This window comes from Anomalospiza imberbis, chromosome 10, assembly GCF_031753505.1.
Source record: "Anomalospiza imberbis isolate Cuckoo-Finch-1a 21T00152 chromosome 10, ASM3175350v1, whole genome shotgun sequence".
Taxonomy (NCBI): Eukaryota; Metazoa; Chordata; class Aves; order Passeriformes; family Viduidae; genus Anomalospiza; species Anomalospiza imberbis.
The window spans coordinates 19852244-19868605 of NC_089690.1; the positions used below are offsets into that span (position 1 = coordinate 19852244).

Here is a 16362-nt window from a genome sequence, read left to right on the forward strand (position 1 = left end):
GAATTATGCAGGCTTAGCTTCCAGGTTTGGAGTTTCCTCTTCAAATTCAGTGAGCACTCTTTGAGCCTAGATAATCTGCTGGAGATCCATGCCTGTTATTTAAACTATATTCTCTTCCATCTGATGCTGTCTGCAGTTCTGGGTGTTTTGGTTTGCTGTTTGCTCAGACTGTGGTTGATTGGTTCATAGGGAAGAGTTTATGGAGTGAGGTTTGCACTCCAGTCCCTGGGACTGATTGGTCCATCCCTGCATAGGGCAGATGTTTGGAAAGTATGAAGGGCTTGATTACAAGACAGGAAACAGAAGCACTTAGTTATTTCCCAAGTCCTGTGCTCTGCTGAGTAAAGAGTTTCCACTGTTTGGAATGGATTATGTAGCTAGAAGCTTGCAGCAAGAATAAGCTGATGCTAAAGCTGAGGTTCATCACAACTGACTGCAGTTATTTCAGCCACTGTTGACTTTTTGCATTAATGACACATTTATATAACATCATGGATGGGAGCTGCCAAAGATCTCAACATTTACCAGTGATAATACATGCCATTTATTTATTTATTTGCTTGCTGTAACAAGCTTGAGGTTTTGCTTTGATTCTACAAATTTCCTTCAAGTTGTTTTAGCACGTTTAATTGTGTTGCAGTCCCAAAGAGCAGCGGTCAACATGATGCCATAGAGCTCAGTCTTGATCAAGATTTTGAAAATCTGCTTATAGGCTGGCATTTTTTCTTGAAGGAGTGTTTGTAGGTCCTTGTTTTCAGTTTTCATCTATGCTAGTCAGTTGGAATGAGAGATGATTCATTGTCGGAAGAAGAACCTGTAGGTTACCGGTTTTGAGCTATAGCAGTGTAAATCAATCCAAGGTAGCCTCCCTTCTCCATTTGTGTGGTTGTTTTTCTACCTTGAAGCAATGCTGCATATTTAGGGGAGCAGGCAGACAGGATGTGATAGTTTGTTGCATTATTTTGCTGGTTTTTCAATAATGTAAAATGTGTTGTACTATGTAACCACACAGAACTTGGGAAAGACCCTTACTAATGTTTTTTGTAGTACTGAAAAGCAGACACAAACACTATCATATCCAGCATGTGTGAAAATACAAATTGCATTTTTATTTGGCTGTACAGCTGACTTTAGAGCAGTGTCAAACCTGCTTTTAGAGAAGCTGTGCTGTGGTCCCTTGTGAACTGAGCCATCCTCAGCAGCCATTGGTTAAGGTCTCCCTTAGTATGGAGCCATCTCTGCTGGCACTCTTCTGTGCAGAAATGGCTGTAGCTCCCCAGCAGCTGCCTTCATGGTGCCCTGATGCTGCAGGCTCAGGTGCTGACTCCCTGGTGCACGCAGAGCTCGTCTGGAGAAGACAGCAAGGAGCACTGCCTGCAGCTCAGTGTGGGATATAGCTTCTGCTTTCTGACCATGACCAATCACCTGGGTATTGCCTGGGTGGAAGTGCCTATCCAGATGGCTGTGCCAGGGTTTAGAGGCTTTTTGCTATGAGTATCTGCTGAGGAAATATTTTCTGAGCTCTGACTACAGGTAAAGAGTCGTAATCTGTCTTGTGCCTTTGCAGCTATGAAGCTTATGACTGCTCTTGTGAATGTTGCCTTAAACCTGAGCATTCATCAGGACAATACACAGAGGCAGTATGAAGCTGAGAGAAACAAAATGATTGGCAAAAGAGCTAATGAAAGATTGGAGCTGCTGCTTCAGAAAAGAAAAGAGGCAAGTGAAAAGACAATTTTTGTTTTTTACTGGTTCATATGCATTCCCTCCAACAGAAAGCCCAGGGTGGTTTGTGACTTGAGTACCACAGTGAGAAAGAACTTAGTTCTGCAGTGGTGTTTGTGTGATCTCAAGCAGACTACTTAAATCCTGTACTGCCACATTCAGTTGAGTTTGTGGTGCTATTTTGCACGCAAAGGAGAATTCTGTTCTCAAGCTTCTATGAATGACCAGGCAGGAAGAGTCTCAAACTGTAAGCAGTCACTGTTCTGGTGATGCAGAAAGATTCTGACAAGAGGATCACACATTCCCTCCCTGCACTGCCCAGTTTTCCTCTTGATCACTGCAGTTATTCCACAGTGTCTCATTACTACTTCTTTTTTAGCTGCTTTCAGGAAACACTGTGGAGTTGAGGCTATAGCACCTGTTCTCAGGGAGAAGGAGCTAGGGAGACATTAAAGTCGCCTTTAGTAAGTACCAGCCTGGCATTAGGTGAGAAAAACCATTAGAAGGTTGCTGTAATCATCCCTAAATAAAGTATTATATCACAGGAAATTTCAGTTTTAGAGGTGTACTTAAATTTAAAGATGACAAGTAGAAAATTTATACACATACATCCAAACAAACATAATGTGTAAAGATGCCAAGTAAAACTATTAACAGAAATTGAAAAATCAAAGTTTGTATGGCTTAGATTTAAATTTATTATTTTTAATATATTAGTTTTGAATTTTCTCCACCACTGTTTTACTCTGGCAATTAAAGATGTCTGGGTGCTTTGCCTGTGTGCACCTTGAATTCCTTTAGGTGTAACTTTGATTCAGAATTACTTGACTTTGTAGTCTTTGTCTGGGGATAATTACAATTATGTGTTTCTATTTTACCCCTATGATCTGTAGCACAACTTTATTTGGTTTTCATTCTTCATGAAAAGCATGCATTAAGGTACAATGCAAGAACAATCTCTCCTGCCTAAACTGTGAGAGAAACATTTTTAATTAAATATTAAGTTGAACGTTGAGTTCTTAAGCATTTTTAAAAGCAAAGTAGCTGGAACAGAGTTTGTATTCCGCATTTGTTGGTTGTTGCTTTGAATTTGCAGAGAACAAAGGCATTAATTGCACTGATTACCTTGGGCTGGTGGCTCTGTGGCTGGGGACTCCTCTGTGCCCGTTCCCCCAGCTGCTCTTCAAGAGCTGCAGGACATCCTCTCTCAGGGGAGCTGTTGCAAGGATGCCCAGGCTGCACAGGGCTGGGGAGCCTTGACAGGAGAAGGAGCATTTCTTCGTCCTTACCTTTGGCTCTGTGTGTTCAGGGGCTCTCATCTCACTGCTCATGACAGCTGAGCAAAGCATTGCCTGGGAATAGCCAGACTGAGTATGTCCATGGGGTTAAGCACACCAGGGGCACCTGGACAGAAGAGATCTGAGGGTTAGATTACTTAATGCTCTGTGGAAGAACTTCTGACATAATACTGTATATTCCCAGTGTTTAAATACACTGAACTGACAGTGGCATTCTGTGCTGGCACTTCCTCAGTTGATTCTTTGATGAAGTGCAATCCTAACAACACCTCCTGAGCACATACGCGTGCATGTGTTGGTCTTCATGAGCTGATAGAGAGACAGCTCACTGAGTGTGGCAGGTTAGTCTGAAGCAGAGGAGATGGAGCATTTCCTGAAGTGTTTCATTCTCAGGCCATCATCTACAGGCCTGGTGGGAGAGCCATGCATGGAGCTCTGTCTTATCAATGAGATTTTCAACTCAAGTGGATTATTTATGTAGCAATATGCTGCAAAGCAGAGAAAGTTGTCTGTTTAGTATCTGCCAGTAGAAATTCAAATTTTGTGTTTGTCATATGTGTCTTCTTTAGCTTCCAAATCTGCTTGCAGAGTCAGCAAGAGAATGTTTCCCGCATTTTTTACCTCTATTTAAGAGGGGGAGTGTTAAATCATTTTTGCATTGGTAAAAGCAGGAATCCCAAGACACAGATTGTCTCTCAAGATACTTGAAGTTAAGCACTCAGATTCTAGTGCATGATTTAAAAAACTTGAAACTGCAGAAAGCAAGTTAGAGTTTCAGAGAAAATTCAGTATTGGATCTAAAATATATTAGAGCATTATATCCTTCAAATGTTAGGTAAAAGGGATCTCACATGGACCTACTGAATCTCTGATTCTGCTTCCACACCAGCTGTGCCCCAGCACCTGGATACCTGTACCAGATGGTAATTTACCATGTTTATAGTGAACTGTAAATTCTGTGCAGAAGAAGAGGGAGGAAGCCATCTGTGCTGTCCCTTCATCTTTGCTGCTTCACTTTGCACTCAGATGTCAAAGTACACTTTTTTCAGAATCTCAACTTTCTCATGGCTCAGAAAGTCTGTTGTCTCCTACCTGTCTTCTGTGGTGTGGTTTTATACCAAGAAATCATTCCCTGAGTTCTCTGTGAGCTCTGGTAGCTTTTCAGAAAGCCTCCTAAGGCTTCTTGGTTCATTCCCATCCTCGTTTTACTACACAGCCTGTGCTAGGCTGTCTCTACCTCCAGTGTTGCTGTGGATGTTTCCCTGTCTGTAGCCTGTGGAGTCATCCAGTTGAAGAGTGATTAGGAACTCACAGTCCCCTTTGGGTTATGAATTCTCAAACAAGCATTTAGTCTGTGCATATTTGGGTTGAGCTGATGCTGCAAATAGTGCTTTTCCCAGAGGCCATGTCTAAATACGCTTGGTTCATGTATGCAGAGCTGGTGTGGACCCAGCTCTTCCCTTTGTACATAATCCCTTTTACTGTGAAATTAGTTTCTTTGGCAGCCTTTTGACAATTTAGTCAACAACCCTCAATGCCTTGGTTTCTCCACATGCAAAATGAAGACAGCACCTCCTTATGCTTTAGTGAACTGGGAGGCTTCACTCCCTGAGTTCTGAAGCTACTTCAGCTCGTACCTGGAAGATGCGGTAGAAATATTTGGCTGAAAAATAAAAGCCCTTAGGTGAAAGTGTTTGCCATGCAGGAGGTCAAACCAGTTGAAACCAGGGTTAGGGTTAGGGTTCACAATTTTGCTTCTGGCTTTAAAACCTTTTATCTGTTAAATATATGCATCCATAATTATACAGGTTTAATTATTTTATGCATATGTGCACTCTACCAGCAAGGCTCTGTTGTGGTTTTCCTGCTGTGAGAGTGTGGACAAATTTACATTCCCACATTGTGATGCTGTACTTGGACTGTAATGAACACCTTGATGGAAGAAGGATGGCTGCTCCAAAAACTGATTGGATAAAATTGGTGTCATCTTATTAACAAAGCTGCATTTAGGTGTAATTAAGTTATACTTAGTTTAGTACAAGATCTGACAGTATGAGAATACTGTAATTAATTCCAAGTTGTGTTAACATATTAATTGACACAAGGTAAGCTTCCCATAGTACTTGCAAAACGTGCTCACCCAGGAAGTGAAAAGATTTTTTAAAAAGTGCTCTTATTTATAAAAGCATGCTCATAACACATTTTCATTTGGAATTGGGTTTGGTTTCTTACGGGCTAAGGCCTGGATGTCAGATGTGCTCCAGTCCTGGAAATCTTCCTGCTTCTGAAACCCAGTTATTGTGGGTGCTGAAGTTCAAGCAACTGACAGTCTTTTACTTAAGATTGAGAAAGTCTTCAACTCCTTTTCTTAAACAGAACATTAATTTTTTCAAACTAATCTGTAACCAGCTTTGTTTCTGCAGCTGTCATTCATTCAGCTCTGTGTTTCCCTGTGAACACAGCCCTGCTGAAATTACTGCACACATTGTCTCTACTTGTCTCATTTTCAGTAGCAAAAGTTTATGATCACTTCAAAGAATTAATTAGACTAAATTGATGTTTGTAGTGAATGTTAATTTTCTTCCATTAAGATATTGCATATATAATGTAAATATTTGTATGTATATGCACACAATATAGGCATGTGCTGGAAAAGAAGAAATTGTGAATTTACTCAAGTGCTCTTCCACGGTGGTCTAAGGTTTCCCAGTAGGGAATTGTAGAATACCAAATTATAATCACCAATGATCTTTTATTTATTTTGTGTTTTGTTTTTCACAGCTACAAGAAAACCAAGATGAAATCGAAAATATGATGAACTCTATTTTTAAGGGTATATTTGTTCATAGATACCGGTAAGAAAATGCATGTTCCGGTAGGCTCTGCTAACAAAGTGTGTTCATAAGGAACGTCAAGGGCAGTTTCTGGGTTGATTTTCTTCTGATGTAATATTCTAGATGCTGCAGGATCACTGTCAAAAACGCTTGAAGTTATGGAAGAATATACAAATTGTAATGAATTACTCAATAATTTACAATAATTTAAAAAATATTTTTACAAAATATTTTTTACAAAATATTGCTGCTAATAATTACTCAATAGAGCCATCCACACAACTTTCTTTTAATTCAGTAGACAGCTTTAAAGGGTTGTGGGAGACATGGGCTTTGAATCTTTGCATTTTGAAAAGAAAAGTTGTCCATGTTGGGAGCGCAAAGATGACATATCTTAAGAATAATCAAATAATTACTGCGTATCGTAGGATAGCAGTTGTCATCCAGCCTGTATTTCCTTTTGTATGTCTTGGGTGTAAACAGCAAATTTGGAATATGGCTTACCAGAGAGCAGTAGTCTTTTAAAATAGATTTAGGGCTGTTGTGCATCACAAGATGCCTCAGAGCATCTGCATCACCTTGGTGCAACCAACTTTTTAAATGTTAATTGACTTGCTGAAATCAAAAGATAAAATTCCAGGGTACCAAACTATGCAATTAACCTTTCAGATTTCAGTTCTGCTTTAAAGGTTTATAACTTATGGAATCTTTTAGGAAAATGGCAGGAAAAAAGGGTTAGAAGGTGAAGAGGAACGCATAGTTCAGATTGTAATTTGGAGAAAAGCACACAGGAAACCGGGAAGGTGCTCATGCTGACAAATGTGTGAGTTTGAGCAGCACAGTGGGGTTGGAGAGTGTCTCCTCAGTACCTGAGCATGCAAAGAAGGTTCCTGGTTTATGGTCAGGAAGCCTTGAGCTGCTTGGCAGCAGGAAGATGGGTATGCAGAGCCAGCAGGTACATGAGTGTGCTAGATCATGTAGCACTCACACCATTTTGTAAGGAGAGCAGCTTGCATGGCATAGATAAAAAAGCTGAAGAAATTAAATTCTAAGAGTGTTTCCATTTTTATCCCTTAAGAACTTAGTGTCTTATTTCAAACAAAGCATTGCTTTAAAATATCCTCTTAGTAGTTCATACTCCTATGTGGGATTGGAAAAAGACTCAGCCTTTTGGTGGTCTGCATTCTGGTGATTTTGCTTTTTCTTTTGAAATCTTTTTACAAAAACGTTTCTTTTCATGCCTCCTGCCACCACTAGTAAAGACCTGGTTTTGCTGATGTTACTGTAAAAGAGGAGAGACCAAATCAATAAACTCAATCCATGTCCTGGAAAAAGGTGCCCATGGTGGCCCTGTTAGACCAGTGGGGAATTGACTGAAATCAGACAGGTGGTGGCACCACTTGTGCCACTGTTCAGAGGGGTCAGGAGGAACCTGATGCCACCCTGCTCCCAGAGCCACCTGTGTGAGCACTAGCCATCCCTGACGTTTTGGGGAGCCCCGAAGAGTCTCTTACAATGTACACCAAACTATGAGTAATGGTACACAACAGAGAGCACAGAGTGACACTCCTGCATTCACAGCTGGATGAGAAAATAGAGGGGGGAAAACATCTGTGTAAAACCCAGCTAGTTGACAACAAAGCCCAGGGGGAATAAAATGTAAAGGATTGTGAACTATTATCTGCTTTCATAACTTCTTAATTCTTGAGTCTTCTTTCTCTCAAATAGTTAAAATTGTTTATTAACTTAATGATTTTACAGGCCTTAAACCATGCACAAGTGCTGATGATTTCTAAAGAATGTTATTTTAATTATTCCCAGAGAATAAGTCCCGTCCTTCAATATGATTCAGACTCAGCCACAGTGATTCATGCTTAGTGACCTTTGTATCTCAAATAATGAGTCCTTGACCTAAACAAAACTCCCAAAAGTGTTTCATTCAGAATGTGTCTTCTGACAAGTGTTGCAGTGAGATTACATCTTCTTTCTGTAGATTGGCTTCCAATTTACTGGAAGATTCAGTCCTCACTTCTCTCACCAAGGGAAAAAAAAATGCAGAAATAACTAAATCGTTTTCTAGGTATAATGCTAGTCTAGTGTGAACAGCAGATTTGGTCAAAAATTGAGTATTCTTCATAAGCATGCAGGAAATGTACCCACCTCACTGCATGTTGCCTTTTCTCCCTCCTCAGCCGTTTGTTTTCACTAAGTTTCTGTGGCTTTATGATATATTTGGTTGGCCAATGGTTTTTTTATCCTTTTTTTTAACCTTAAAAATTAGTTTAAAACTTTTTTTTTTTTTTTTTTTTTTAACTGAGGTCAAAAGCTGAAAATTGCTTGCAAGGTACATGTGTATAAAAAAAAGGAGGACATTCTGCATTTTAGTTGTATCTCATATCAGAGATAACGGAATCTGAGATAATTGCCGCATCACTGCTCAGGTGTAATGGGTATTTATAAAATGTTCATGCCTCTAAACCATTATCTTAACCAAGGTGTCAGAGTTTTGGTTTGGCTCTTTCCCTGCCCAGAGTTAGCACTGTGTGTCCAGACACATTCCCCTTTCAGAGGGCAAGATTGAGAGATCTCAAATTCCTGTTCTACTTCATAGCATCTTTTTTGTTTTGAGTGCTCAAAGACATTTTCCTCCAGGTATGACTGTCCAGAAAAACAGAACTGTTACAGTTTTAGCTTGTGGCAGGCCAGAATGATCTTCACACTGATGGACACAGTGGGTTTGAGAATTGATGCAGGGCATGAGCCTGTCCTGAGGTAATGTTTTGTCAGTACTGGCAAATAAGGTAAACCTTGCTAAATATAGATGTCATTGTCATTTTTATGGAGAAGATGCTCCTGTCTCCTTCCTAGGTGTTCCTTTGCCTGCTACAGAGTAAATAGGATTATGCTGACATGGGAATTCAACTGTGGGAAACAAGACATGGCAAAAAGGGAGAAGGGGTTATTGGATGGCAGTTTGGTGAGGAAGCACAAACCAGTCAGCACAGGGAAATAAAACCTAAACCAAAGCAGAGAAAAATCCTTCTCCCTCCACCCTAAATGTTTTATCCTAAGGAGGCAAAATGTACTTATTAGGTGACAAGGAAATGCATTAGGTATGCTTGAAAAAACAGACAGAAATTGCTGGTGTCACCTAAAGGCATAAAAAAAAGAGAAGGCAAAAAGTTGCATCATTTAATTTACATGAGTTTGACCTTTCTGTGAAGTTTAAAAGCACACACTGCTCTCTTCCCTGCAAAGCTGTGCCTCATACTTCATTCAGGCAAAGGTGTTGGGACAGGAACTCTTTGAGAAGCACTGGAGTCACAGATCCGTAAAGCTACATCTCAGAATCCACGTCATGCCTTCAAACAATAAATTCCTTGGCCTGGCAGGAGCACTGGATATTCAGCCTAGTAACAGGTTATTGGAATAGATATTTAAATAGCCACTGTGCACAGAAGCATTTAGGAATGGGAGTGCTGTGTGCAGCCCCTCCCATGAGGGGGATATGCAGTCAGCATTCACCAGAACTTTTGGAAGTTGGCTCTGAACTCTTGCTTTTCTAACCCTTCTTCTTTTATGGGGTCGTAATTCATCTCCAGAGATGAGAATTGTAGAAAAAAGAAGTATGAAAGATATTTTTGTCCAGTTGTCATTATAATTGCATCTTCAGAATGTTTCTAAACTGATAGGCAGCCCAAGAGATGGGCCCAGTTCTATCCAAGTGGCAGTAGTGTGGTCCTGTGCAGCTGCTCCATTTCCTGTCCCTTGGGTGATGGGAGTTTGAGCTTCCATCCCACAGAAAGCCTAAGGCAGTGAGTTACCCTTCTTTCTGTCCTTGTTAGAAAGTTTTCCTCCCAGCCCAACCTATTGACTGAAATTTCTGTATTTTTCTGTTCATGCTGGTTTGCCTGTTGAGTAATTCCACTGTCTTCTGATGCTTATCTGCAGTTCTGGCTGTTTCAGAACAGGGTGTGAGAAGCAGCATCTCCAGTGGTTAGATTGGACAAGCAGGTGCAATGAGAGTAGTCAGGCTCCTGTAGGAGCTTCCAAGAAGCCTTGAAGCAGTTCCTGCTCTGCTGGTCATCCCCAGGTCATGCCCTGCTCTGACTCAGCACTGGCAGTGCTGTAGGATGTGAGCATCCAGGGCACTGCACGTCAGCCAGGTTTGCTTAGAGGGCTTTCAGTCCAGTTGTGATTAACCTCATGAGTTTGTGATTAAACGCACTGAAAGAACCCGTGAGCTGGAGCTGAAGCTGACAACACTCCAGCAACCCTGAGGAGCACACTGCTCTGCACCTGACATTTCCCAAATATCATCAGAGACTCTGTGACTCAGGTCCTGAATACTTTTGGCCTTAATCACAATTCTTGTGTGTACTTAGGCATGAAAGGTACACTGAAGTGGCACTTGGAGTGGTGCTGGTAAAATCTCTTTCCTGACACTGCTGTGGTTTGTCCTAAGGTTTATGGGCATGCCTTGTCAAGCCAAAATTTCAAAAGGAAATGCAGAATTTCTTACCTGAGCCCCTTTTGTCAAATCCTTTCAGAAGTTGCATCATGGAGGATCTCTTTACCCAGAGTAGGAACTTAATCTGTGAATTGTGCTGTGAATATTTTCACCTTGTAGATATTTCTTTGCATTTTGTGCTGAAAAGAGGGTTAAAATATTTCATGTCTAATATCTGTAAATGCCATGTTAGTTTTCATCTCTGTGCTGGACTGGATTCTATTCCTTTCTAGAAGCATTTGGCAAGTAACACAAGCTTACATCACTAATTTATAATTAGGATAATTAGTAATGCATTCATTATTCTAAAAACACTTCCAGTGCAGGTATAATTAGTATTTATGTGTTCTTGTGCCATCCAGAAATCATGTGTATTTTCAAAAACCTAAACAATTCATAGTTACCAGAACCGGAAATGTATTTAACTGTATAAAAAATTAGAAGAAAAGAATGACAGTTTAATGACAAGCAATTACCACATTGAAAGGAAAAGTACAAAGATTTTTTTGGCTGTATTGTGTTTGATACAGCATTGTATGGGCATGGAGTCCATCTTAGTGATTCCTGCAGGAACACAAGTGATTCTGATCAGTGATAGTTACCTGGAAGGTGTTGTGGAGTGGGAAGTGGTGTCTCACAACTTCCCCTGTTCCTCCAGCAGCTTGAGTCTGTTTGCTGGTCTCACACGCCTTATCCTTGATTCTGTCTCATCTTCAATTATACTGGAGATGTTAAATTCTTACTGTACTAAATCTCCTAATAAGTTGAATAGCTTTCTTTTTTTTTTTTTTTTTTTTTTTAATTAGCAGCTTGGACTGAGTGTCTGTAGTGCTGAGGGATCCCTGAGAAGGCTTTTTAATCAAGAAGCAGATTTTCACTGTCTGCCTAGGGAAGCTTGAATGCACTCTTAGAGAAAACATGATTTTTCCTACTTTTTGGCTGGCTGTGCTGCATGATTAAATAGTTGTTGACATTTAGGTTCTTTTTGGGATTGCCATTAAATCCTTCCAAAACCCTTTACAGTTAGTAAATTTATAAGGTGGTGAAATAACTTACTTGGATGTGAGGACTCAGGCTGTCATCCCCTAGTAAGAATGTCTTCCTCAGTACTTTGTGTTGCTGCAGATGTGGCTCCACATTTTTATTGATTTATATTTACTAGTCTTTTAGGTTTTTCCTATAAGTCTTGCATTTGTCCACCTATATGTTTCTTTTTAAATAGTTTTGAAGTAACTCCACATAAGAGAATTGCTAATCTGGTTCAGTGTGAAGCAATGTACAATTAAACACACACACATATATATATATGACTACAGTAATAGTTTTAACTAAAACTTGTCTTCATTATGGCTGCCTTTCCCATAAGGAATGCAGTTTTTACCCTTGAGTGTGATATTTAGCACATTGGTCCCTACACTACTTAAACCTGTTTGAGCAATCCCTAGTAGGAGCAACTTGTTTGATGCCCTGCCCTGCTCCTAATGCAGCTTGTCTCCTTTGTGGATTGCCCCTTACCTTGGTTCTGAGGCTACAGAGGCTTCAGGAAGCTGGACAGACCAGGTTTACTGATGCTGTTGGGGAGTTGTTAAAATTAGTGTTTCTCCTAGGCAGAGAGAGACAGCGGCAGTGGTTTGGTGGCATTCACACAGGTGTGCCCCTCAGGTTATTGCATTAAATGCACTCCATGCTGTTTATGCTTTCCTGCTGTTGCAGCAGTACAGTTTCCTCCCTACAAGTTGGATTCAAACACTGAGACTTGCCTGGAGAAGTCCCCCTGGCCTTGTGTGATGCTGGGCTTGGTTCATGGTCCCTGTGGGACCTGGGGTTCCAGCTCAGGGTCTGCAAAGTCAGGGGCAGGGGATCAGCTGGGACAGCCTGCAGGAGGGATGTACGTAGCTCCAGTATGGAGTCACCAGGGGGTTGCTGCTCTCAGTTAGGGCTATGAACCTGTGCAGTGTCTTGACCAGAAGAGTGAGGGCATTTTATTTGTATTTTGTAAAATTGATTACTTTCAGAACAGTGCAGTTTTTAGTTTTTGCAATTATTCTCTTGCTTGAAGCTTGGAATTTTTCTTTCCTTCCCATAAATGAAATGTCATTTTGGGGCTCTCTTGGTGTGGTTTAGAATTAAATTGTTGTTTATTACTTTTCCAAGAAGATTTTTTTTTCCATAAAAATGCAAAACAAGGGTCTCAACTACAAGCAAGTTCCAGTGTTTGCAAAGCACCAGACATTCCCTTCTTCTGTGCAGTGACTCTCTGTGTTCTTCTTGTATTACAGCTGAAATTTGGAACTGTGAGGCAGTGCCAGCTGGAGTGGCACAAGTGATTCTCATGGTAACAGATGTCCCAGAGATGGAATTACTGGAGGGACAGATGGCCCCCGTCCCTTTTCCCGTTGTTTCAGTATTAGTAAAGATGCCATGCTCCATGTCAGGCAGGCAGGAAAGTGCCAATCAGATGGAAAGCATTTCCATCCTGGTCTCCTTAGGTGACCTCTCCAGTTTCCTGCCACCCCTCCTCACTAAGCAGCTGATAATCTGCCTGAGATATCTTTGCTGACTTGCCACAGTCAGAATGTAGGATAAAAGCAAAAAAATGGGAAGAAACCAATGCTGAAGTGCAAAATTCTCATAGGTTTTGTAGTAGGAGTGTTCATGGGGCTATGAAATGAGATCTCTTCATGTAGCAAATTCCACTGTGCTCCTCTGGCAGGTGCCTTTGACTAAACCAAATAGCTTCTCCCACCTTGCTATGGTTCTGCACCTCGAGCTGGAGACAGGGCTGCAAAGCAAATGCCACCGATGCTGTTTCAGAAATGATTGCCCAAAGGTTCGTGGCTTGGGTTCACAATTCTTTTTGAAAAGAGAAAGGTGAAAGATGGAGTAATAGACTAAGAAGCAAACTAGGGTGAGAATTTCTTTACGTAGAGGAAGTGCAGGAGCATATATAAACACTGAAATTATTAGATCAGTGAGTTCAAGGATGTAGAGGAACAGAAAATCAGTGAGATGGCAGTAAGAACAGTGACAGGCTTCACGTAGTGGGGTTCCTGACAAGTAAAAGCAGAATATTATAGCTAGGGGAATGAAAAGTATATGTGTCTGTAATGTGGCTAATCCTTGTTCTTTTTTTTTTTTTCTGTATTAGTGATGCTATTGCTGAGATTAGAGCTGTCTGTATTGAAGAAATTGGTGTCTGGATGAAAATGTACAGTGATGCCTTCCTGAATGATAGTTATTTAAAATACGTTGGTTGGACACTACATGACAGGGTGAGTATTGTGTATTCCCACACACAATAGAGTGCGCTGGAGGCAGCTGCTGCTGTGCTGCCCAGCACAGCAGCATCCTTGGCTTACAAAGAGATTTTTCTGTTTCCTCACCTGGTACCCTTCAATCAGGTCACTTCCAGGTATTAAATTAGGAGGCAGTACTCCCAGTCTGCTTGGTCCATGTGCTTTTCATGTGGTCAGTTTCTGATTAAGTATCTTGACAGAAATCCTTCCATGGGGCTTTTTTGTTGTTTACAAGAGAAAGGGAAATCTCCTCAGAGCACCGCTGAGAGCCTCTGTGTCCGAAGCAGAATGGAAAAGGAATTTCCATGTTTCCATTTACATTGCCCAAAAGTTAGAGGAAAAAAGGAGATCTCTGGGTTCTCAATAGACACCATTGGTTCCAGAACTAGTGGAGTGCTCATCAATTTACTTTCCCTTCCTTGAAGAATCTTTTCAAGGTTCTCTTTAGCTTTTTCTTCAGAAAATTGTTGGAACACCCCAGAGCCACTGCACTGTGTCTCAGTGTATGCTGGACATGGAAACACAGCCATGGCAGTGCCTGGAGGGACAGAGCTGCTGCTCTGTGTCCCTTGTTGGTGACATCACTGTGCCTCACAAGCTGCCATGCTCCAGGAGAAGACATCATTGTTCAAGTTAGCAAACCAGTGGGGAGGTCAGCTCAAGTTGGAGGATCAGGATTTAAGGTGTGTGGAGGGCTTTGTTTTACTAGGACTTGTAATTTAAATAAATTATTCCTTGAATAATTGCAGTGGATATTTGGGAGCACATTCTAAACCTTGTAGAACATTTCCACAAAGTAGCACCTCCAGAATGTAGTGGAGTTGCATTTCACAGCTCTCAGCCCCCTCCTAGTGTCTTTGAAGTCCATCAATTTCTCACATCACTCCCTTTACCCATCTGTGGAATCTCACACTCTCATCTGTCACATCCAGTATTTTCTCATGTCATGTGCAGTATTTTCTCACACCCTCTTCAGTCAGTTTAACCTCAGGCCAGGGTCTAGTCATCTACCTGCAGCCTTAACGCATATTTATACCTCAGCTATTTTAAAATTAACGTGTTCTTCCATAGCAGAGAAATTTTGAATTACAGTGTTAGGGTAAAAAACTGGACCATTTGGACCAGGCACAGTAGAATTCTATCAGACTGCTCTACCTCTCTTTTGTAAGATTTTTTGTTGCAGGCCACAGAAGTGCCTTGGGGTTCTAAGTCTTTAAATCACTAATGTGTCTAATGTCCCAGGCCACCTGATAGGTGGTGGGGTTTTATTGATGTTGTGGATGTGTCATCTACAGAGTGAGACAGACTGTAGGCAGAATGGGGAAGAGTCTGGGGCAGGCATCAAAGGATAAAAAGGGAGGGAATGGAGAGAGAGGGACATTTTGGGAGGCACAGAAAGGAGGGCGGAGGTGCAATAGGAAGAATATATTGCAAAAAGCTGGAGAAAGAGCTAACTGAAAATGCAAAGCTTCCAGAAGTACAAAATCCCTTAACAGCATGGTTTTCATTGGCACCGCCTGAAAAAACTGCCAGCTGGTACCCAGCAAGTTTCTTGATTTTACTTTGCTTTGATCAGGAGATAATTTTTGCTATAATTGGTATTTTAAAAAATGAAGGCTGAGGCAATAGCCATAAGCTATTTCCACTTCACATGAACAGCAGTCACCCCAAAATTATTAACTTCTCTGGAAGTTTACTGTTGCAAAAAGGAGACAGCAGTGCAGGAGATTCCTGAGCAGTTTCATATTCTACTTCAGAAGACATACAAATTAAACCAGGGAAGAACAGTTCTTACACTTCTTTGTAGTAGCTCCAACGTAGTCTTTCAGAGGTAGAATACAGAAGTTTAGTTCTCTAACTTGGAAAGTCCTTATATTTTGTATGTTAATCATGTCTCCCAGGTTTCACACAAATGTCTATAGGGATTTTTTTTTAATAGATTCTCATTTGAATGTGGCTTTCAAGTTTTCCTTTCTCTGCTTTTAAGCATCTTCTTTTTTTCCTGTGTATCTGGGAGCATAAATTTAAAGTGTATAAACTATGATATAGTTGCATTTAAAAACTCTCTTGAAAATAAGAGTGTTAAATTAGACTGTTCAGTCTTAATTTTCACCTACTTCATTGATGTGTGGAACTGTTTTGAAACCATAATTTTCTCTAGATACCTGGACAGTCACGGTTCTTAAAACCAGTTCCTAACAAGTAAAAAAATGCTTTTTCTTTCTTTGCATTCCTCTTACTTTGCTTATTGTCTTTTTCTGTTGAGAGGATGAACCCAGGGTGCTCTGGAACAGATGTTCCTCTTGTGCTTGACCTCCTAATGAATGAATGAATGAATTAGTTAAATAAGTTCATCTCTTAGTTTATTAAGTCTCTTGCTGGCCTTCCTGTCCATCCCTGTTTGCAGCTTTTACGCTGGCATAAGTTTCTTAAGAGTCACCCTAACTTGATCATTCTCACCCAATTACTTCCTTGCTGGGAAGGTGTTTGGGGTGTTCAAAGCTCCTGTGAGCTGGATGATTCCCACAGTTAGGAAGAACCGTCTCGTGTGTGGTGTGTTGAGTGTCGGTGGCACATTGCTGCTCCTCCACTCTGGACTGGAGAGCATCGACACACACCTTCACCCTGCCCTTCTTTGCTTCCTGTCCAGCTCACTGCCCTTTAGGCTTCTAGGGCGTTCCTGCCACTCATCTCCACTG

At 41.0% G+C, this 16362-nt stretch overlaps 1 protein-coding gene across 3 annotated transcripts in view; it reads left to right on the forward strand.

Annotated features, from left to right (window-relative positions):
• Positions 1 to 16362, forward strand: part of STAG1 (STAG1 cohesin complex component) — a 168889-nt gene that overhangs the window by 99417 nt on the left and 53110 nt on the right. For all 3 annotated transcript variants that reach the window (XM_068201087.1, XM_068201089.1, XM_068201088.1), the window contains exons 8-10: positions 1568 to 1719; positions 5805 to 5878; positions 13516 to 13639. In XM_068201087.1, the coding sequence (XP_068057188.1) occupies positions 1568 to 1719; positions 5805 to 5878; positions 13516 to 13639 (350 nt within the window). The remainder of the gene's footprint in view (positions 1 to 1567; positions 1720 to 5804; positions 5879 to 13515; positions 13640 to 16362) is intronic.